General features: G+C 39.6%; 1 protein-coding gene across 1 annotated transcript in view; it reads right to left on the reverse strand.

Moving 5' to 3' along the window:
• LOC126399327 (Na(+)/H(+) exchange regulatory cofactor NHE-RF1-like) overlaps nucleotides 1-22382 on the reverse strand; it is a 30556-nt gene extending 8174 nt beyond the window's left edge. Inside the window, exons 1-2 of the mRNA XM_050059173.1 lie at nucleotides 21645-22382; nucleotides 1845-2015 (exon numbers count right to left, since the gene is read on the reverse strand). Coding sequence (XP_049915130.1) covers nucleotides 1845-2015; nucleotides 21645-22124 — 651 coding nt within the window. The 5' untranslated portion in view covers nucleotides 22125-22382. The remainder of the gene's footprint in view (nucleotides 1-1844; nucleotides 2016-21644) is intronic.
• Between the last annotated feature and the right edge of the window lie 2712 nt (nucleotides 22383-25094).

Consider the following 25094-nt stretch of genomic DNA (forward strand, 5'->3'; position numbering starts at 1 on the left):
TTTATATGAGAAGAGGAAAAAAATTGCTAGCTGCTAGTCTAATTTATATAATGTAAAATTCCAAAGGCTTGTGCTAATAATATTAGCATGTTATATTTGTTGGGAAAATGTGTCCAGATAAAGAAAAATGCTTTGTCTGTGAATGCTGCGAGTTATAGTGAAGCCAATTTGTGTACTTGTGTTCGAAATTGTCTCTATTAAGCCATATTTAATGTGTGTTTTGAATCAAGTAAACTTGACAGCACTTCACAGAAACCTCCACCACCGACTTGTGTTTTGGAGGTGTAACTGCAGAGTGACACAGACACATCACCGCAGTCGTAAAAATGCTCACAATGGCAAAGCTGACGTGCGTGGACGTTTGTACCAAATTTGAAAAAATTCCCTCAAGGCGCTCTGGTGAAAGAGTGTGCACGAGAATGGGATGAGTAAGTAAGTACGTACAAACAACCCCAAAACATTATGCCTCCAGCCACGGCTATCACCAGCATGGAAACATAATGAGTTAAAACTGAATAATGTATTAAACTGTCTTGCATTTATTAGTACATTTGTATGTATTTTACTGTATTTATAAAAAATGTTATTCATTTAATCAATACTGAACACTTTGGCTATACATACAGGGTGAGACATATTATCATCAAAGGCACCAATAAAAATGTGTTTGCAATCACTCTCTAAATATCACACTGAAGCTATAGTGGAACGAATAATTTTATCTCCCATTGTCTCCTGATCCTACACTACAGCTGTTTACATTACACATGACAGAAAGCTTTGCCTGCACAGGTGCAAATACTCCAATCACTTATAACTGTAATGTGCCAACAGATGATAAGAACACTGGACATAAACTATGTGGTATCACTGATTATTCACACAAACTAAATGAATGATGATGTTTTTTATAAAGTGAGGAAAGATGCAAATTCTGTGGTTGTAATGATAAGTAATGAATGGAATGATACCCAGCAGAAGACTAATGGTACCAGTGATGGAAACTCTTTCGTAACAGTGTTATTACAGGGCGTGGTACACAAGCATACTCCCAGAGATGGAACTAATCAAGCATGCAGGGAGATAAGAGACTGAGGAATTCCTGTGGGAGGAAGATCCGAGGTGGGAATACTGGCAGGAATCTCTCCGTTTCACCAACTCCCACAGTGGCTGTGAACGCTGGACAGGTGGTACAGAACGTTCTGCTCTATTCCTCACCAGTCACCCTCTGAAACACACCCTGACCTCCACAGAAAATTCATTAAATTCCCGGCACTCTGTTTACTGAATTCCAACTCTTAAACTTCCACAATATCCCTTTTAAAGCTTCCATCTTGTTGTGAAAACACTAAATACAGTTGTGGTATTACTTCATTTACATCATCTGTATACCCCCCCTTTCCTCCTGCATGTGAGAGGCCCTGCAGACTGTTTGCGCAGGCTGTAATTCAGCTACAGACGCAGTAAGTGGATTATCTCTGACCCTACCATGTTCAACATGGCCAGAAGGCCTGGTCGTCACACACACAGCGAGGGAGAAAATGCTGATTTCTGCTTCAAACACACACAGAAAAACAGTCTTTACACACCCCAGACACACAGGAGCATATATGTGAACACAACTGCACACATGCAGATCACAGCTGCACGCACTCTCCATCTAATAATAACCTAATACCTCCTGGGATTTCAGTTTCCCGTTTGCCCACTGATGTAATAGGATTACAGCTGATACAAATACAAACAAAACAAAATAAAACACCCACAGTGTCACCACTCAGGAATGATGTGGAAAAAGTATCTGTCCATGCGACCTAGAGAATGAGTGTTTGTGTGTTGTGTACCTCGATGATCTTGTCCTGTGGTCTGAGGCCTGCTCTCTGTGCTGGAGAGTCGTCATCCACAGCTCTGACGAACTGGCCTGGTTTGGACTTCTCACTGTGCAGGTTGAAGCCGTAGCCGCCGGGTCCCTTCTTCAGGCGGCAGAGACGAGGCCGCAGCCCGCTGCTCTCCTCCTGCACACGTACGGCAGAAAACCAACAGTTCATTAAAAGGTGTAATCAGTAATATTTCACTGTCTCTGTAAATAATATCAGTAATGTGCAGTCTCATCTGGACTTCAGCTTCATTTGTGTCGCTGATTGATGCCACTCACTTCTGTGTGAGCCCAGCTCTGTGTATTTCCTGGAAATGTTACTGCGCGTATCTGTACTTTAATTTCCTGGAAATGTTACTGCGCGTATCTGTACTTTAAGTTTTTATATTCCTGTACATTTTTACTTTTACTCCACTACATTTCCTCTAAGCATCAGTTACTTACTACAAAATAGAAAATGAAGCGGGGAAAGGAGGGATAGATGGACAAATGAAGGGTAAGAAATCTTTACTTTTACTCAAGTATGGCTTTCAGGCACTTCATCCACCACTGGAAAGATCTATGGAAGCCCATTTCCGCCAATAAAATAAAATAAATAAATGAAATAGGAAACTCATAACAAGTCAAAACTATGAAGTGAAAAATATCAACTTAGAGAGTCAAAAGCATGACACAGTAAACTGAAATTATTATATTAATTCAGAATTTTTCCTTTTGTTTTGCTTTACAATTTACAATTGTATAATAATTTATTAGGACAAATAATGAAATAGTATTTCAACGTTACGGGACAGTAAGTCGAAAGCTAAACTTATTAAGTCAATATAATATTCGCAAATTTGAACTATTATGTTTTAATCAAATATGGGCAACAACATTTTTGACTGTCAAAACTGATATTGAGAATTTTAATTTTAAGAAAAAAAAACACTTACACAAGAAAGTTTGATTTACTAAGTCAAAACGATGACTTTTAACGTCATACTTACTCAAAATATTAAATGACTTAGTCAATGCTATATCTACATATTATAGGACAGTAAGTATAAAAATATGAAATTATGAGAGACAAATTAAGAATTATAAGATACGACATAAAACAGGCCTTTGAGATGAGTCAATTGTAAATATTATACATTACAAATTGTAGTAATGAGATATTACAACTGAATAATAATAATAAATGTATTTGGTACAAAAATAAAAGTGCTTCACAAAAGAAGATCATAAAAACATACAGTCAATAAATACAAAGGCAATACGACAATAAAAACACCAGCCACAAGATAACATAAAAATGAAGATCATAGGTAGATAAAAGCTATCATTTCTTATGTCGTAATTTTAACTCATCTCATAATTACACCTTTTAAAGTTAGAATTTGGATTTACGATCCCATAACTTGTTGCAACACTTCAAACTTTAGCTGTCCACATCATTTCCGTCAAACATCTTACAAACAATCCGATATGGAAATTAAACTACTACTACTACTATGAACCACTCTAGCACATTGTTTTAACACAGTTACAACTGCAGCAGCTCTACACAGCTATAAATGTAACAGCTGACGGCGGTCATATGTAAATGCCAGATTCTTGTGGCTTAATGGTTTGATACGGTAGAGTGAGTCACTGTACAACAAACAGCAACAGCAGTACCTCGTGTATATTTGTGACAAAAAGGATGCGACATATGCTACTTAATGTCTGCGTTCAGCCAGTCCAAATTTGTGCAATTATTTCAGATTTCTCCAACACAGTGCACTTTCAGATGTGGCTTACGTCAGTCTGAGACTCCACATCAATACAGTCATTACATGTGTGTTCTAAATGACAAGGTATGTACGTCATGTAACTTCCCTATTTACATACTGTACGCATGATGCTTATTTGGACAAAAGAAATATTGAGTGAGACCTAAAAACGCAGGACACTTACACAAGGTCATAAACATGCATAGGCAGAGATGTCCTCTGTTACAGCATGATCTGTGTGGACCTCAGACAGATGCTGACACACATAATAAGACAGATTATACAGTGTGCGACAGCTGACTCCTTTCCAAACTGAACGAAGCAGTAGCAGTCTGCTCTCTTGCAGCAGCTAATCCTGCTGTGGCCTGCGCCTTGTTAAGTGTCTAATCCTACATGCGGGTGAAGCACCTCTATATTCTTTTAACCATTTCACACACGTGCAGTTAAAGCACTGCTGCACTGACATTACAATGTCGCTACGTCTTTATTACAAGACTCCTGGAAATGATTGCCGAATGGAATACTATCACAAAAGGGGTCAGCTCTATAAAAGGTGTTGTCATTTTACAATACGTCAATATAAACACTTTTCCTAGTGTTGTTGCTGCCAACTGCACTTTCAACATGCTCAATCAAGATAATTTGTCAGTTTTACAATTCTGCCCTTAATCTAACCATGAAGATTTTATAGATGGTCCGGCCAGGGGATGATGTATGGAAGCACACTTCTGCCATGACAAAATATATCAATGGATGAAAAGTTAGGAAAAATAAAAAAATAAAATGTACTGTCTGAGATACGAGATAATACATTTTAATTATAAGATAATGAGTCAAAGTTATGAGGTAGTCGAATACCTCCCTGCAATTTTGACTTTACATGTCAAAATTTTGATTTACTTTCAATTTTTATTAAACATTAAAATTTTCAAATTAGTATCTCATGATTTTGACTCAGTGTCGTAATTTTGACTCTTTTTTTTGTGCCTGTCTACCATTTCTAGGGTGTAAATTTCTAGACCGATGGTCGGTTGGTTGGTCAATATGCTCTTGTCCGACCAAATTCTCATTGGTTAGACAGTCGCGGGTGTTACTTTAATAAGGCCATGTGTCCACCAATGCATTTCTTTTCCAAGCTATAAACAGCAGTCGTTGTTAGGCACCTACTAAAGTCCTGTGTGATGGTTGGTCTTTGTGGTATTCGTCCTGTCCCTTCTCCACTGTTATTGGACGGCTGGGGACAGTGACGAGTGCAGCGTTTTACCCAAAGTTAACATTTTTCAGCTCTCATTTTTCATCAGAAAATGGATAAATAGATAAAAGTGTCAGATTTTATCACTATGGATTTATTTCACAAAGTCTCCAAAAAGATGCTGCAGTTCAAGGCTGGATTATGAAGCTTCTGAAAGGGATACGATCACACCGGAGTCCTTGCTGAAGCGGCACGATGGCAAAAAGTAGCTCCTAGGCTAAAAACAGTACGTCTCTGTCAAGCATGCAGTGTAACAGAGATGTTTAACGTTCATAACGTCATGTTGTATATAACATCGTGAACCCCAAAGTTAACTTCTGTAGTGTCCGGTATGTCAGATTTTTCGCACGACTCGCGCACGCTCAGGGGGAAAAGAGTTACAGTGGGCATTTTATTTTCAAATAATATTACATTTGAGATTACATTTATTTTTTACTCGAGGCATTCTACTTGCCTAAACACAGAGTTTACTTGGCCTGGTCAAGTGTTAATGTGGCCCATTTAGTTAACCTAGAGATAAGGCGCCTATCTTTTTTCCCCATCGACGAAGTGATTGGTTGAAGAGTAGGTCGAATTTCAGTCACCAAGATTTTCTTTGGTTGAATACAGCCCTTAACGTTTCCTTTTTTTTTTTTTTTTTTTTTTTGGTGTAACTTGACTTCAGCCTCCGAACCTTTTTACAGCTAACATGCATGAGGCAGTAACAGGTGTCTGAGGCTCCGATAAAAAAACACTCCCCACCCACCTGTTACACTACCATCATCTGATAAAAGCACAGCTATCTACAACATCCTCAGCTATCAGCGGGTATCTGTAAATGATTCCAAGTGACCATTTAAGATCAACCACTGCAACCTCAGCATTCACTGAAGATGGACGCACCCTCTCATCCACTCGCAAAGTGGATTATGCATTGATCCAAGGGTTTATATGAAGTCAGGGTGGTTGATGATTACTGAACATTCTGAGTGAGTCAGGGTGATCTTGGGAGGAGTTATGGCGAGGTGATGGTTAGTTTGAACCTTTGGATGGAATCACACATTTATGACAAAGCCCACATAACCAGCGGATGTTAATGAAGACGATAAGGAGGATATAACAGGTGAGGTGCAAAGTACACAACTGGAATGCTGTGCACTACAATTATCTCAGGGTGTAAGCTGAGTCATATGCCCGGGGAGAGGTGCTGTCTGAAAACTGCAATATTTAATATTTCTATATTAACAATCAATTAAATGACTATGTGCTGCTCTCCATTTCCATATGTTTTGGTCTTGCCCTTCCCTACACACATATTGACTTGAAATTTTTGACTTATGATTTGGGTTTATTTTGATCCAACAGCAATTACAGAATTGTTTGGGGTTCCACGGACTCTGCTGCTTTCAAAATATAAGTCAGATTTTGTAGCATTTGTTACCTTATTAGCCAGATGTCTGATTTAACTAAGGTGGAACACACACTTTGGTTGATAAAATGTCAAAAAAATGAAAAATGCTCATCACAATCATCTTCAATTTGCGTCTGTTGTCCGAAACCCAAAGACTTTTTATCTACCATCCTAATGACAAAGAAAAGCAGCAAATGTTCACATTTAAGAGGGTGGAACCAGCAAATGTTTGGCATGTTTGCTTGAAAATGACAGATATAATTTTATTCATTATCGAAATAGTTGATTTATTGAGTAATCATCGCAGCTCTATCCAACACTGAAAGGAGGAGTTCAGACATTAGACAATCTGACAAACTCTTTGTTTACCATATACCATCTCTTGAACCAGTCATGCAAGGTAAACCACCTCCATATAATCCATTTACTGCACCGCAGGGGAGGAGAGATTCTGCCTGTGCCACAGCAGGTGACCAGACATGCACTGCCACCTTTCTGTCTTTATACAATAACAGGTAAAAGTAGCACGCACATCCCAAAAAATTTAATGCTGGGTGCTGGACCAAAAGGTAAGTATGGAATAAAAAGGTAAAGTCCGCACACCAGACATCAGCCCTTCATCAGACATGTCTGATGAAGGGCAGGGGCCCGAAACGTAACAATACATGAATAAATTGTTCAAGGAGCAGCTTCTGGTGTGCGGACTTTATCTTTTTATACCTTTCTGTCTTTCACTCATACTTTGGCTTTGTCTCAAAACGAACATTCAGACTGTTATGTCTGAAGACGTTCAGTATTGTGTTCCTGTGCCTTTAAGTTTTCACTGCACTGTGTACAGTGTGACGTAAAGTGTGAGGTGTCGTGAGTTCAGTAAAGGCTCATAGACAAAGCTACACGGAGTGGTTTTTTGTCTCCATCCAAACACAATACAGACGACTCTGAGAGCATGTGGTGGAGAGACACAGTGCTTACCATCTCCATTAATCTATCTATAACATCACTACCATTACTCAGTCAAAATGCATCTCTGGTGACATTGGAGAACAGCTCTCTGATTTTCAAACTTTTTTGGTTGTCTCCCCCACAGCATGCACAGGAAAACCACAGCATCAGCAGAGCCACGCACAGTAAAACAGTGCAGTGACAGCAAGTGCTGTATGATAATGACACTCCTGGGTAAAGTCCAGCAGAAAGTCTCTACAACATGCTGGCACTGATACATTTTACAATGTTTGTTGCTAAAGCAACCCTCTGCTGAAAGGAAACATCAAAGAAGATATGTTTCCACACCCACAAAGCTCAACTGAAATATCTCTACAGCAGGTGTGACACAGGACCGACCAACTGTAATAATATGATACCCTAATGATCCCTGCAGTGAAAGCCGTAACAGCTCAGAATTCAGTCATAGTACCAGTTCTTAAAGGTATCCACTTGCTACTGTATGTGGTGCCTTGTCACACACATGCTGTTAGGGAGTGTGACCTAGTGGAACATACTAAATCTATATGTCAAAAAATCCCATGGAGCTCAGCAGTCAGAAAAATACATCTGCATACATCTTAGCCCTGAACACAGTCTGACAGGACTGAAACGGAGCCTACCGCCAAAACTAAATCAGAATCAACTTCACTGGGCTAACGGTTGGACTGCTTGTGGAAGATGGATATCCATCATTGTCCAATTCACTGTGGTACTATATGTTCCCAAATTCATTCATGTGTGATCTGGCTCTCATTCCTGGTACACAAAAAAAAGTCAAGAAAAATGCCTGTCATCAACTCTGGTTTTTGCTCTCTCACCCCACATCAGAGATAGCAGGCTCACATTAAAACACCTGCAACCTTTTCTTATTTTGTTGTTTGCTTAACAGTTACTATTCCACACTTCTGCGTAAACAGCACAGTTTTAAATACAAACATTTTAGCAAAAATGCATGTGTTTGGGAAGTACTACGCGTACAACCTGGACCTGTTAAAGCAAATCGCTTTGGCTTCCATTCGTCAAGAATTTTCTCCCTTTTTGGATTCTGACTGTGAGGTGAAATACTCCTTTAACATTTTAGCATATTTATTTGTATTCATTGTTCATTTTAAATTTGCAGGGCACCTGCTGGCTTTTATTCCGAGTGACTGAAAATGGGCTTAATAAAATTTGGGCTCAATATATTTAAGTATATTGTATATACACACTAGGGGTGTAATGTCCATTGATCTCAATCAATATATCAATTACATAAACAACAATCAAATATTATTGATGCAAGGAAGTGAAAACATCGATTCATATCATCATCTTAAGGTTATACCTTTATTTTGAAATTCTGTGTCACCACAAACAGCAGCTGGCAGATGAATAGCAAGCAGCCAAGACAAAGACGATGACGATAACATTATTTATTCTGAGTTAAATTAACAGTGTGGAAATATTTTCAATTTTGGAGAAAGTTCGGGTCAACAGACAAAGCTAGCTAATTTATGTTAACTTCTTGTGGAACACAGCAACATTAGCCGCCCTATTTTAACAATGTTCAGCTGAAAGAAACGTGCATGCAGGCTGAGATTCAACCTTGCTGTTCTGTTGGGAAATGCAGTGAATTAAACCAACAGTAAGTAATAGGCTATAAAGTACAAATATGTGTCATTTGTTAAGCTATGAGTAGAGGAAAACTCCAATAGCCACTAGACTAATTTATGAGATGTAAGTATGTTTAAGTTAATAATGAGTGACTAGCAAAAAACATTTTTTTGTATGAACCTTGACAGTTATTATTGAACCGATTTTTATATTTTCGTTAAATGATGTTGTTAATCTGTGTTTTATGGATGTTGGGAGAAGTTTGCCGTAAGGGCTTTATGTGAGACAGCCCTGAAGTTTCATGAAAAAGATGGTTTAGGTTTACATGAAAAGATGTCCTCCAGAAAGGGATTTCTGACATAAAGCCCTGAAGGCAAACTTATTCCATGTGCTGTTTTATGTGTGTTAGTGGAGTCAGTACACATTATTTATCTGTTGAGTTTATCTTATATGGTTAAAAGTAAAAAAGAAAGGGCCAGCAGCGTCTTCTGTAACTGATTGTGTTAAATGATTATATATTATATCGTGGCAGACTTTGTAATATTGGCAAATATCGTACTGTTGTTTAAAGAATTCATGTAATAGCATATTGTGATAAAGCTGGAGATTTACACTCTTGGTATATACCATGGACTGGAGTACCATGACAAAAAAAACTCCTATGATGGGGTGACACAGTCTAAAAAAATGACGAACCACAAATGCACCAAATGTGGATTGATCTGCCACTGATAACAGTCCCCAACAAATACCCTATTTCCACCTGTCTGAGTAATGTTTGCTAAAAACTACAGAGACCAGCTGTTTTTTTTATGAAACTATGTATTTGTCAGCTGGTATTTAAGGATTTACATCTTAAGAAAGGAAACAGTGGTTTAGAGTGTGAGTACCACAGACAGGTTGGGGAAGTCAGGAAGTACTCAGAAATGTAGAAACACATTGCTGGTTTTGGTCTTTAAAAAGGAATTTGTTGACAATAAGAAAACTATAGAATAACACCAGCCTTATCCTTTAAACTTTGTGTGAGACCGACAGGCTGTGCTGGCTCTGCTAGCTGTACAGGGCTAATACCTAACTACAGATAGCCCATCTTGCTTTACTGTCAAAGAGATATTAGCTTAACATTGACAGCTAAATGTACCAATAGTCAGCAGTGGCAGATGCAAACAGTGGCCCGCCAATCATGCTATTTTCAAGTGATATTATATTTCAAGCTGTCCTCTGCAGAAAAAGGTCAACCACAGAGCAGCACCTGCAGCCTGCTGGGGATTCCACACAAAGAAACCAGACAATATGATTTCAGTTGCAGAGATGTGGCTGCAGGCCTTCGTGGGTGACACTTTGTACCAACAGAGATAACATCTGGTTTGCTCTCTGCCATAAACAGCTTCAGAGTGAATGCAGGATTAACCTAGTTTAAGTGTGATGGTACAGGAGGCAGCCGGCAGCCATTGTAAACATTCCCTAAGCTTGTTGAATATCAGTTAATGGTTTTACAGCTTGCTGTAGTTAAACATCAGATCCTGTGTTCCAACCTGGTGTCACATAATGAGGGCTGACTTGCTGGGAGGACCTTGAACCGAGGGTGAAACAGTGATGTGAAACCTTTATGGCCATCTCTGGGCATGAGAGAAAAAAACTGCATCTCAAACATGTTGTAAATTTTCACAAAGTATGGGAAGATTGAATTGAGCCGTTTCTGTTGAACCACCCGGCATGTGTTGTGACACACTTGAAAAGCACAGCCCTTCTCACACCAGCCTCGTGAAAACATCAACCCAAAAGGGATTGCTACAGTCCGCCTCAATAGCAAAGGTTGTGCAATGGACTTGTGTAATGAAAGGTTCCTCACTGGATAGAATTGCACCTAGTTATTGAACTGCAGTATAAATGAAATGTGCCCATAGCACTGAAAATTGAATTAAGTAATTCTTGGATCATATGGAATTGTGGAAAACCCTGTTTATACTCAAAGCAGCTTGTGCTTTTTGACTAATCTCATATTGACTTGCCAAATTTATTATTATTATCTGTGCATTAAAATAACCTCAACTCAAGGTCCACTTACCACCTTTTTGGAGCTTTCAACTTCATCTCATCAGTAAAATATCTGTCAATATTTCAATGATTAAGTACTATAATCTGTCTCTGCAGTAATGTTAACACATTCAGAATAAAAAAAACTGTAACCCACTGTGTAACAAATAAAAAAGAAGGCTGCTGACCTATTTTCTGTTAAAACAAACAAATAAACAAACAAAGACTGCTGCATCAATATACTGCTTAATCATCCTACTCTAGCTTCTAGAACCCATTTCCTCCCTTAACTTGCTTTTTAGTATGAACAACATTTCGCTTTGTGTTTACTGCTGAATGATGTTACTAACTACATGTAGCATTATGGTTATCTTTAACTGAGAAAAAAAAAGTAGCTTCAGCACTATAGCAACTCGCTACAAGGACAGGAAGTGGTTTCCTCATTGGTTCCACCCCAACAGCTCACATCTCATCTGCTAACAGAGGAACCTGCTGTCTGTCTGTGTGTGTGTGTGTGTGTGTGTGTGTGTGTGTGTGTGTGTGTGTGTGTGTATGTATGATACTTGTATGTTTGTACTGCGTGTGTTTGTGGTTACAGAGGAGGCCTCTACCAACAAAACCTGAAACTGAGAAATGAGTTCACGAGTCATATAACACCAAGCAATCCTATTCTCAGGCCTCTGTTCAAGATAGTATAATATTGAGTGCAACGAGTAATAATAAGAATAAGTAGAATAGTAGAATAAGAAACGCACTAAACAACAGAAATTATCTTTTCTAGATTTAGCTTAATGGGGTGTAAAAGCCACTCAGTGGGTTTGTGGTTATAACCTGCTATTTGATTGAAAAGTCCGCTGATGCTTGCTTCAGTGTTTCACCTACCATTAAATCATAGGCGGTTAAAGATGTGGAATGTGTACGGCCCCTTACAGACAGGGTGAAGACCTCAGTCTTCTGCCTGTATGGGAATAACAAAATGAGGGGGAGGTGCAGGCAATTAGGCTATGACATGGTGCTGGTTATGGTCACATAGCAACCTGAGACGCAACCTGTCTCCATGCCCTTGAAAGTTAGTGTTTGGGTGAAGACCACAGTCTTCAGCCTGTGTGAGAATAAAAAAATGAGGGGGAGCCAGAGTGCTCCACTGTTTAGTTATTAAAGTTATGTCTCCAGCAGTGGAGAGCAGCCTCTCTGCTGCACCAAGGAAAGCCAAGTCACTAAGCGGGTCAGGCGCAGGGTTTTTGAAGTAAAACAGACTGAACGGAGTTATTTTCTTGTTGCTCAATACTGCAGCTAGCCTCACAAAGCTTAATTTGACACCACAACAGACTGTATGAAAAGCAATGGTGATAAATATTATCTGTATTAACTGTCAGAATATATGGTATTTTTATTTCTCCCTCATCTCCATGTATTAATCCTCTCAAACTCTTTGGTCATTCTGAATTCTCAATTTAGCAACTGTTGACTGATAAGATTAAAAGCAGGTTGAGCCAAAGCTTGAGGTATATGTAACATAGTATCAATGTATTCAGAGTTTGAGAGGAGAAGAGACTTCAATGACACTTTCCTTACTGCTCGCACCAAATGTAATTATAATCCCTGTCGTGCCGAAGACCCCGATTAAATCTTGATGGATCTGCGGGCTTTCATGGTGACAGCTTAACTTCACGGTCTAGTCAGAGCTGAAGGGGACAACATGATCACAGCAGTGATGGCTCAAAATCTCCTGTCATGTCAGTGTCAGAAGAATGTCCTTAGTTAACCTTGGGGGAAACTGCTGAAAACTAAATGAATGGCTACATGTTCTCTACAGCTAAGTATGAAGAACTGTAAGGGAAGCTTAAACAACCAACAGGCTATTTTGTATCCATGTTTATTTAGACTATGTCACTAAGAAAACAGTGGGTGAGTGAGGATCTCAGTCAGATGACGCCAACAGCTCTTTTATGGAGTTTGCTTTGGATGGCAGCCCAAACAAAGACCCATCTGATGGAAAGTTGCTCTCACAGGGAATGCCATCAAGATTTGGTCTGAGTAACAAAACGGATTGATTTGCTATGTAATCAACACACACAGCGCGCACGCGCGCGCACACACACACACACACACACACACACACACACACACACACACAGTTGATGAAAAAAAATGTTTGACTTGAAAGTCTCCAAGTACAAGCTATAATTTAAGAGGCACAGTTTATCCACTGCAGTACCATGGATGGCCTGACACTGGCTGGTGTTGTCATGATAACACAATGATAACTTTGATACAATACCTGCCCAAATACCTCAGTACTGATACTGGAACAGGACCACAGCAAAAACCTAAAACATCACGAAAAGTGATGGAAAAATAGACCACAGAAGATTGAACCTAAAATTCTACTGTGTTTTTTAATAGAAAACCTGTGAAAGAGGCATGCTGAGTTATTTGTGTGAGTCTACTTTAGTGCACTGCTGTAGTGTACAGGCTAGTAATCCTGGATTTGAGCTTCATCACTACAAAGCGGCTGACTTAACAGTTAATGTCATTGTAATGTCTATTATCCTTATGTTCATTAAAATTGTAGTTTATCTGCTGTTAAGTGTTTTCTTGTTTGTTAGTTCATACATGTAGGTGTGTTTTTGACAATGAATAAGCACATCTGTAACTTTAATAATTGGATTATTGTAAATAATTAGATCATGATGTGTTCCATTTGCACTGGAAAGTCAGAATTTTAGACTTCCTGGTAGGAAATTTGAACTGAAACGCCCCCTTAAGTCATATTTCCAACCCGGAAACCTGGGGGAACCCACCAACCCTGACCTCAAAATCCTACATTGCTGCTCTGTGCATCAGCAGTAATGAAAGCTGTAGTAATACACAGTTTATTAGCACTTGTGTCATACTTGTGTCACAGTTCTGTCCAACTTCAATCTATGGTCATGTTGCTACATTGTTTGTAAATGCAGCATTATTAATGCATTGTTATTAACTGGTACCGCTAACAATGGCTAACCTAGCTTGAACTAGTCTTTCTAACAATAAATTGGTTTTCAGACTTGTTGTACTGGATTAACTTGAGTGTGATGTCATTGCCAGCTCTGACCTCCAACTTCTGAAATAAATGGAACGCAGCAACATTAAAGTTTTTATATGATTGGCAGTTATCTGTTGTCCCCTGTACTTGAGTTTGAGTGATTTGTTTGTTAGTTAACTTAACATTTTCAACCAGATTAGAGATATCAATTGTGAGCTGTTAATCAGGATCTTGAGAATATTTTAACCAGTTACTCACATCGGTCTGGATTAATTTGCTACTCTTCAGTTTACTGCACCGCCCACCACCTGGGTCTGGTGGGAACTAGCTAGCGGTGCAGCTCAATCAGCAATTTAAGCTAGTAATGCCATCCCCACTTAACGGCTTCGGAAACGCTGTGCCTACCTTCCGGTCTCCCCTAAAATCGCCCAGAAACCCCCTTTAGCATTGTTAACTACATTATCACTGTTAGCTGTTAGCACAAGGGCTATACCCGACTCTGAATTATGTCAGTTGAATCAGATTTGGCTGTTCAATAAGAATATTTGATGATTCAGGGTTGTTGTTTTTTCATGTAAAGTTTTAAAGTTTGAGTGGGGTTTAGTAGGAAAGTCAACGTGATAGTGGCATTCACGTAATAAAGTATACAAGCTAACTGTGCTAACAATGGATCGAAAATATGCAGCATTTTTTGCCAAGTATCAAACAAAGACAGAGCCTACTGTATTAAGATAATGTGGGGGGGTGTTATGCAGCGCAGAGAGGCTAAGGTGAGCTAACCAGTGAAGACCGGAGGGTGGGCAGTGGGCACTATGTTTCTGCATGTTAACGCAGCTGACTAGCTGTCTGTCAGCGTAGCCAACAGAAAGCAAAAAAAGGCAAGGCATTAACAACACAGAACATTACAATTCCACCCCCTCTACATGGATAGTGCTTTGAAATGTGGCGCTAAAGCTCACAGAGTCAATGAGCCCCGGACTTAAATAAAAGGCCTCTTGTATTGCATGTCATTTTGAAAAAAAAAATTACCAAAAAAAGGAACTGGTTTCTTACTGTTTAATGAGTGGTGAGCTATTGAAAGTAAAATTAACTGAAACTGACTAAACAGCGCTGAATAGCATTCAATGCACTTCTGTGGCTGAGGTCTGCATTCTGACTGCATTTTCTCCTAATAAAAATAATTAAAGCAAAATTGTACACACCATGATTATCATTACCAGTACTGACTGAGTATAAATTAATCATTTATAACTGGTGTTGCTGATCTGCAAACTTGGGAACGCCTGATCTTTAGCATCTTGAACTGTAAGGCTTAAATATTACACTAAAGCGAAATATTTAACTCGCTGGTTATGTTCTGTACTGAATTGTACAACTCATGCAGGTGCAGATCCAACCCAGTCACTGACCTGTTGCTCTTATATTATAACTACAGATATTCTATCAATGGAGGAAACTTAAGCAACTGCAGCTTTGAGTAACATGCGAGTAATCTTGATTTATTGCGTTCTCTTCTCTTGAATCAATAAAGTGGCAGATTAATTGTTCTTTCCCAGGCTTATATGAGCTGAGAGATAAGAGATGTTGTGAAACACTGAAGCAGAAATGATCTGTTGTAAAGATGAGAGCTGCCTCAAGGCCTTCATTCTGAGTTTAAGGTTCAAAGTCTTAAGATTTTCTGCAAACAGGGAGTGGAGTAAAAAGTCCATGTAGACAACAGGGCAAACATAATGAGTCTGTATCCTGTGAAAATGAGTAACCAGTGCATTGTCAGGAGTGAAGACTTTTTATTTTTTGTGAAGAACCTCATTATGTTAACCCTTTCTTCAACACTTTTAACACTCATTCATTTAGGATCCTGTTATTTCATCATTTGTTTGACGTTTTCACATCTACAAGTGCTGAACAAATTGCTGTTTAATCCTGTGGCCAGCCCTCTCTTGCCCACACCCACACACACATACTCTCACTTCACTCCAGCCCTATTGACAGTGTGTGTTAAGTGAGGGTGTAGGTATTTCAGGGTCAGCATGGCCTCCTTGTTGAGGCGTGAGAGTCCTCTCTCCTTTCCTCCCTGGCCCACAGGCCTTTCTCCCCATGCAAACACTGTGGACAAAGCCTCTTTCTGCTGCCGGGGATCTCTATGGTGACCGATGGAAGGCCCTCGGTGTGGCGGAGGACTGAGTCGCTGGAGGCCAGGATGTTACCATAATATGATGACATGCTCATTCAGTTTGTGCTTTTATCTTCCAGGAAAAAGCAATCTCTAAAGCATTAGATATCCAAGTCTTTGCCAAGACTATCACCATGAGGACTCTGATTAATCTAGGGTAAAAAAAAGTTTAGCGACTGACCGCTGGACTGCAATACCAAGTCTAACCAAAGACAATCACATGAAAGGAACTATTGTTGGAAACGTAACCATCAGTGTGTTCAGCAGGGCTAGTTTCACGTCATCACTGGCTAGCCCACTCAAGTGTATCCCACTGAGAGGCTGGTATCAGAGGCCAGTATAAGACCATCAGTCAGGCCCTGCCAAGTTTGCCATCAGGGAGGAATGTAGCTGGAGGTTTGCAGCATCCCAGCCAGCCAGCCTGGACCGTTCACTTACTGAAGGTCACAGTATTAGTGACAGGGCATGAGCCACCTACATAGAACAAGACAGGGATCTACACATCCCATTTATGACAGCAGAATGGGGCAAAATACTGTATAGGAGATCCATATGGGCATAAGCAGAGGTGTGGTGTGTCAACCGCCAACTTTGTTCAGCATTTGAGGCTGCAAAATGCAGAAAGTTGAGGCTAGCATTATGTAGAAGCTAGCGTGGAGTAGTTAACTTTGCAAACATTAGATCAATGAGCTCTAGACAATCCCTGCAGTCTTTGCTTCCAAGACCCCCTTTACACCTTGCAATAAAATTTGTTACTTATCCAGATCTACGTATAGTTAGACCTGATTACATTTACACCTGTGTCCAGTGACCACATTGAGGTCTGATTGAGATAAAATTGCCCCGTGCAGCTAAAACAGCAGTTCAAATGGTCCCCACCCCTTCGGGTCAACAACTATTATGATAAAACTTTACATAATGTTTTAAATATAAGGGTGCGCATCATGATATTTTCTGCATTTTCAAAGTAAATACTGGCATAAAATAAAACAAATATTAGCATAAAATATTTGCTGGTCCACTGTTTGTTATATATGTCCGAGACAGTCAGGTAGATTTAGAAGGTAATAGCGATGTTGAAAAGGATGAAACATGTCTACCTGACCGTAATGACGAAGATTGATTGCGTTACAGATGAGGGAGACACAGCATTTTTCAGCATTTTTCAATCAATCAATTTTATTTATAAAGCCCAATATCACAAATCACAATTTGCCTCACAGGGCTTTACAGCATACGACATCCCTCTGTCCTTATGACCCTCGCAGCGGATAAGAAAAAAACTCCCCAAAAAAAAACCCTTTAACGGGGAAAATTTTTGCCAACAAAGTCGTTCTATGTGGATTAAAAACACAATTGCATTTACACTTACACCTCAATGCGTTTTAGATGCATTTACACCTGTACTTTCATGTGGTAAAAACTAGCCTATTGCAATCCAATAACTCGAAGCACATTTCAATGCAAGGTGTAAAGGGGGTCCAAGCTTTGGTAGCCTAAACATTGTCTTTTAAAATCAATCAAAAAAAATCTCCAGTGTTTTTTTGCGCACTTTCAATCTGTGCATTAAAAACCTGAGTGTAAACACTGGACATTTAAAAAAAAAAAATTGGAATATTGCAAAAAAAGTTTTTAGGCTTGGCTGAGGTGGAAAAGTTGGTATATGGATAAAAATATATGCAATAAAGTGCAATGGTAACAGACTAATTAAATCAGGACGTACAAAAGCATGTGAATTAAACATCCACTGAAGCTTTCACACCACTGAATTAGAACAACAAAGGTTACAAAGTAATTAGATGCAGGGCTAAACAGGCAAACTACTGTAGCTGGCCTCCCGGGAATGCGCAAGCACTTGTCAGTCACGATACCTCTCCAAGCTGGGGAGCGACAGCCAGACAGTAAGTTAATACTGTTTATTCAAAAGACATATCTGTATCATGGAGTCCTCCATCAAAACTTTCTGTAAACCATTCTCTTCTGTGACAGTTTATAATCCATCAGAACAGGGTTATATAGAATTGGATGGTGCAACACCACAATTTCACAAGCCTGAACTTAACACAAAAAATTGATCTAATTTATTTCACCCCTCCATGCAGATCAGCCATACCACTGAAATTAATTAATTTAACTCAGAAATATAATTATATTATATGCTGGTGTGACTGGACGCTTATACAGGAGTCATGCTTCTGCAAATAAACAAGTCAACGTGTCTGCTGATCAACACAGAGAGGGGTGTCATAGGTAACCAGCCAAAGAGCAATGGAAGTGGCATGGAGAATATCTTTTAAATTATGATTTCCTCCAAGGCAATGGTCCATGTGATATATATTGTGTCATCTGCCTTTTTTTGTGAGGGTTCACATTTATGACCATGAGACTGTACAAGCCAACTGCACAAGTCTGAACACATCTGCCTCTGCAGAAACCCAATTTAGCATTTTACAGTGGTAACAGAACCTCATCTGTGGCCACTGTCCATGTCCCCTTTAAACCTATAGTGAGTCATCAGTTCATCAATTAACCAAAACAGTGACAGAATAATCAACAATGAAAATTAGTTTCAGCTCTAGCTCTAACATATAGATATTCAAGTAGGAGGATTCTACCAGCTGTAGCTGACCCTTGACTCCTACTACTGAGAGGGCCAGGTCTAAAAATAACCAAGTATCCTATTATTTTCATAAGCCCCAAATAAAACCCCTTCCTCCACTCAGACAAACACCTCCACAATTAGGCTATTTTGCACTGCAGTTACACAACATTTAAATCAGTGCCCAGACTTTGCACTGACTAAAACAGTTACATAGCTACAAAATCTTTCCATGTTTATGACAACTTCAAAGAATAACCTTACAAAATGGTTTCATAACAGACAACAAAAGCCTGGTCTTTCAAAGAGGCAGGATTATGGTAATCCAAGGAAAGGGACACATGTCAAAGCAATTAAAATTTCTATGTAGTGGAAGGCGTCAGAGTCCCAGACAGGGCGTCAGACCATCAGTATTGTTGCTAATCGAACTCTTTTTGTGAGTACGATCAACAAAAGCTCCTTCAGAAAATCTGAAATTGTGGTGCACCTTCATCCCACACTAAAGTCTAGACGTGATTGGCGTGTAAAAGCAATTACAGCACTATTTTTTATCCCAGACGTCAATTCATATCCCTCAAATTCATTTCAGATAATCATCAAAGCGTGAAAAAGATTGCTCTATTGCTGACATGCATCAATGTGACAAAGCCTCTGGTCCGACAAGCTAAACCTGACGGGGAATTCAATCCGGGAAGCAGAGAGACTGACAGGCATTTATATGACAAAGACACTGTTGAACAGGAATGAGTAGAGGTCTGGCACATTTCACTGTGCCGTGTCACGTCTCTGTCTTAGCTTATAGCCTTTCACTGGAACTGGAAGTGGCTTCTAATAAGGGATCTGTTTCCACATCACCTTTCAGTTCAGAGGTAGAGCTGGCCCCAGATCAGATAGGAAAATTTTGGCTGATGAATATGACTCCTATAATAAGAGAGCCTGACTCCTATAATGCAATGCAGCCCAGCTGCCAGAAAAAAATTGGCAACATTTGGTACATTTCTGCAAACCATGGATACATTACATTTGTATGTTATTATGATGCAGATATGTCAAAACTTGACGTTTCTTTACATTTCAAGAATGCTGTAGTTAACTTGTGGTTAGGTTTAGGCACAGAAACAACTTGGTTATCATAAGGAAAAGATCATGTTTGGGCTTTAAAAAAAACCCCACGGTTTTGGTGGCACAATCACGGCTGGAGAAGTTGTTGATAACTCTGTTATTAAACAAAAAAAAAGTCTTCATGGCACTATCCCGGCTGGAAATGTTACGATGTCTCTATAAAACAACAACTGCTTTACATGGCACTATCAATGCAAAAACCATCCCTGACTAACCCTAACCTTAACCCTGCCTTGGCAGAAAATGCAACAATGTTCCAGTAAAAAAAAAAAAAAAACATAAAAATTACATGGCACTATCTTGGCAGGAAATGCGGTGATGTCTGAGTAAAAAACAAACACTTTACGTGGCGCTAGCCCTAGAGGAAACGCAGTGATGTTCCAGTCAAAAAAACTGTTTTGCACAGCACCATCCCAGCAGGAAATGCAGGAATGTCTTTATAAAAAAACTGTTTGTTTTTTTAAAGATATTTTTAGGGGCATTTTTAGCCTTCAATGGATAGGACAGACAAGCGTGAAGAGGGGAGAGAGAGAGGGAGTTACACGCAGCAAAGCGCCACAGGCCGGAATCAAACCCGGGCCACCGCGGCAACAGCCCGGCACATGGGGCGCCCACTCGACCACCAAGCCACCGACGCCCCAAAAAAACAACAACTGTTTTTTGTGGCACTATCCAGGCAGGAAACACAGCGATGTCTCTGTAATAACAACCACTTTTCGTGGGGCCATGGAAAGACATTGAGGGATTGCTAAAAACACAGCTGTTTTTGTTGTTTGTTCTGTACAGTGGTCTGCAGCTTGGCAGGTGTCTCACCTTGATGCCTCTCCATCCACTTTCCCCTCCCCCTCCTGATAACAAAATCAGCTCATATACTACGTCACTCTAGAAACGCTGATATGATACATATGAAACATACATGTTATTTATTATGTTGTTTGCAGAAATGCAGATGCCAATATTTTCTTTTGGTGACTGGGCTGTGTGATAATATGGAATGAACTGTGTTTTTAATTACCTGGTAGACCTTACATCCTGTGCTTGTGCACACAGTGACTGGTAGAGCTGGGCAATATGTCAGCATGTGATGTGACATGATATAAATCTGTCAAACGTCAGAGGTTTTCCCATACTGTTCATACCAAGCTGACCCTTTAACAGCTGCTGATGTATTAGGACATTGTAAATGATGCTGTAAATCAACAATGCTTCATGGTAATATTGCTTTTTGTGATAAATTATAATTATAAATTTAAGAAGTGTCTGAATTAGCCAAAAACAGACACTTCTGTCAAGATAATTAACAGAATACTTGACAGATACTTGTCAACAAACGCTAAGAAACTGATTGCTGATGAGATAAATAAGTGACGGCAACATAAAAGTATGTGGACCTTGAGTTGACGGTGTTTTGTAACACAAACTGATCCAAAGGCCAAGAAGAAATTTCCATGGTCAAGTTACTGAATTGCTTTTCATAGTTTGTACTAGCCTACATTATGATACTGTATAGTGATACGATACAAGATTACATAATAGATTATCCATATTGCACTCTCCTATTCACAGGTCCAGAGGATAACAGCTGACCCTGAAACCCACAGTTCTCAAGGTCTAGTTTACAGAGGACTCATCAAAACCCAAAAGCATAGAAACATATTTAAGATGACACCCATTTAGGTGGCATTGTGGGGCTTTTTGCCTCATATTATTTGCTTTAAATGTTTGCTCAGGAATATAACATAACACAATGACACGATATCATAATAAGTCTATGGTACACTAAGTGAAGTGTGCAGTAACTTAAATAGAGTGAGCTGCTGTGCTTCACTGTACCTTGGTGCTGGAGCTGATACTCAGCCTCCCTGACCTGTTCGACCTCACCGAGGAAGCATCCCCGTTCTCACGCGGGACAGGGCTGGACTCCCTCGGGGTGCCGTTGCTGTGTGCGTCCCCGCGGTCTGAGTCGCTGTCTCCTGCGAACTGGGGAATCCCCTCCTCGACGTACTCTTTCCGGCACATCAGGTTGTGTTTCTTCAGCAGCTCAGCCGTATCGGGGTCCACCACAATAAGCTCGAGAGGCCCGTCGGTGGCCCGTATCCTGGCGACCACTTGCTGATGGCTCTCGCCCTCCACGCTCTCTCCATTCACGAACGTCAGGCGGTCGCCCGCTCGCAGCCCGGCTGCGGAGGCGGGAGTATCGGGCTCCACGAGCCTGATAAACTGCCCAATCTTGCCCTTCTCTCCGTGCAGGTGGAACCCGTATCCGCTGGTTCCTTTCTCCAGCACACACATTCTGGGTCGGAGGTTCGACATGTTGAGACTCTTCTAACCGACGAAAACTTGTCTCTTCACTATCCGTACCACTTCAAAGCTTTTAAGTAGGGAGACACACAAAAACCATACACAAACTGACACCTGTTGCACACACTGACTTCGCTCGAGCTCGACTTCCGCTCAACTGAGTCACAGTAAACTTTCCACCACTAATGTTGCGCTTTCACTCCGGCCGACTGGTGCTCAGAACCTCCCCTATGAACTGCTGTGTTGCAATCTTCTTTTTCACCTCCAATCCGAAACTGTCCCGTGCTCAGCGGAGGTGCCAGCGTCAAACTCACACAACGAGATTAACGCGTCATCAGATTTTCAAAATAAAAGCCTCTACTGCGTTTCAATGTCGTATGCATCTTTTTGTCTAAGAATTTAGATATCTAAACGACATTGTTGCAGGGAGTGTTGAATACCAGTAGCCTAGCATTTAGACTCAGTATGCTTAAATTACAAAAAAAAAATTCAAAAAATGTAATTGATATTTCCCATCATAATATCATCAATATATTCCTGGCAGAGAGGAAGGCACTCTTTTAAGTTTTTAGAGCTTCTTTTAGAAAAACATACAATTGATTTTAAATTAAAAAAAAAAAAATTAAAAATAGATAAGGTTAAAATATTAAACATGGAAAAATGTCCAGATTAATATAACATTATTGAGAATTTTCAAAAACATATCATACAAAATTATCCAGTAGTGCAAAGCTGGTTGGACTTATAACCCAGTGTCTTTAAATCCTTGGTCTGACATAAAAATCGGTCAGTCACTAAGATGAATGACATTCCAGCATTTGATATCTCTCACATTCTTTTTATATGGACAATTTGAATCTATCTGTGTCTGACATAATAAATATATAACACATAAATACATAAATATATGATAAATAACTATTTAATACAAATGTAATAAATATAATCTCAATTTTTCTCGTCACTGAACAAAATGAACTCTAGCCGGACTGCAAAAAAGATATGTGTTGGCTTTTCTCAGTTCTTTTTTTTTTTCTGAATTATGGTCCTTGTTTTGGATCCTAATGTTTTTGCTCTAGTTTGTCAAATTTTGTATGCCTGATGTTTTATTTTACAACTTAGCCTACTTTTTATATTTTTTTATTTATTTGTATATAAATCTCCCCAAACAGAGTATTTTATTTTCTTTATTTATTTCTCCTAATATTCATTGAGGTTCACTATTACTTTGCTCTGTATTTGTACGAATGCACATCCTCTACTAGATGTTGTATGTTTATGCTTCTGTATGTTTTCCAAATGTTTAATAACAAAAAAACAACAACTTTAAAGCCTGGCTAGGACCCTGACAAGCAGCAACACTTTGGTTACTAATGTAGCTTAATTTATTATTAACTTTTTTTTCCTTTACTTACTGTGTGAATAGTGCAATGTATGGATTTCAGATTCTTGCTCTCTGTAAACCTTGTGTTGTGCTTACACCAAACGCGATGCGAATTTGAATGCTAGAATATTTTGTGTTGACATGCATATAATAACTTACTTCATACACGCATGAAATCACTGAATCCATGAATGAACTTCCACCAGTTAAGATTTTTCAACTCTGGTAAATGAGCATATGACATGAAATTGCAGTACTCACTTAATTTCCGCCACTGAATTCATGTATTACGAGTCATTTTTGTTGCATCTATCGCATCCATCGCGTCGATCGTGCCGCCCAGTGGGAATTTATATCTAATCACATCTTTACATTGACTTTACATGTAATACACTCTCAACAATTCGAATTGTTTTATACACACCTGGTGTGAGCACATTATGAGATTCTTGTTTGCCTTTGAAGACTATAAATGTACAGGCTATGGTTTGTTTCACTTGGAGGCCTCATAATGGGACTAATAGTGGGACTGATTACCCAGGGCCTCAATGGGAAGGGGCCCTTGACAAATCTGGCATGAAAAAAAAATTGGTTTTGTTTGCAGTTTTCTTATTTCAAAGTAATTAGAGCCATAACTAAATTAAAATTGGCTGAATACATTGTTGTAAAGACTGAACTTTCTGTAAAAAAAAAAGAAAACATAGTAGAAGCTCTCTGAAGTCCCTCTCACCCTTAAAGGCGCAAAATGGTCTAGTCTGCCCCGCTGTAGAATTCATCTCTAAAGAGCTGAGTGAGTGACTGCCAGTATTGTGCTAGTTACTGAAAAATAGTAACTAGTTACCGTTACTAGTTACTTCAATAAAAAGTAACTCAGTTACTTAAACCAAAAAGTAATGCGTTACTGAGAAAAGTAACTTTTTTAGTTACTCCCCCCCCCCCCCAAAAAAAAACTCGACTTGTCTTGGCTCGCCATCACACCATGACCTTGACGCACGCACACTAGAGTCATCTATACTCTGAGTACGTCTTGGCTGTAGATGACTGAGTGGGGACGCTAGAGGGCGCTAGGTGCTTTTCTTTTTTGCAGTGTAGTTTTTCTAAGCCGCAAAGAAGACAGTGTTGCTAAGAAGGATCATGTTTTGGGAACCTCAGCCCTGCAGCCCAAAACATTTCCTAACTGTATTGGCTTGTAGCTACAGTACATCGCCTAAGCAACAGCGGATGGAGTTTAACCAAGGGACTGTTAGACTACAACTTGACAAAACTATTGAACGGTATAGGAAACAATGGATATCACGTCACTGGATATAACGTTACTGGGACTAAAAATATACAGAAGCGCTTCTGCTTAATGTACAGCACTGTGGTGAGGCCAGCAGGTCGACAGTAGTCTCGCCACCAGACAATCAGAGATCTCCGCCTTCTGATAGTCTGGGGACACTCCTTTCTAAAGTGTGTTTAACACACCGGCGAAAACGTCCGGCAACAAAGCAACGCCTCTTGCATTTTTTTAAAAGGACACGCCTTCACGGAAATGTGCGCTCCTCCTTTTCTCGTCCGCAAGGAAACAAACACACAGAGAGCTTGAAAATGGATGC

This window comes from Epinephelus moara, chromosome 13 (genome assembly GCF_006386435.1).
Source record: "Epinephelus moara isolate mb chromosome 13, YSFRI_EMoa_1.0, whole genome shotgun sequence".
NCBI classification, from domain to species: domain Eukaryota; kingdom Metazoa; phylum Chordata; class Actinopteri; order Perciformes; family Serranidae; genus Epinephelus; species Epinephelus moara.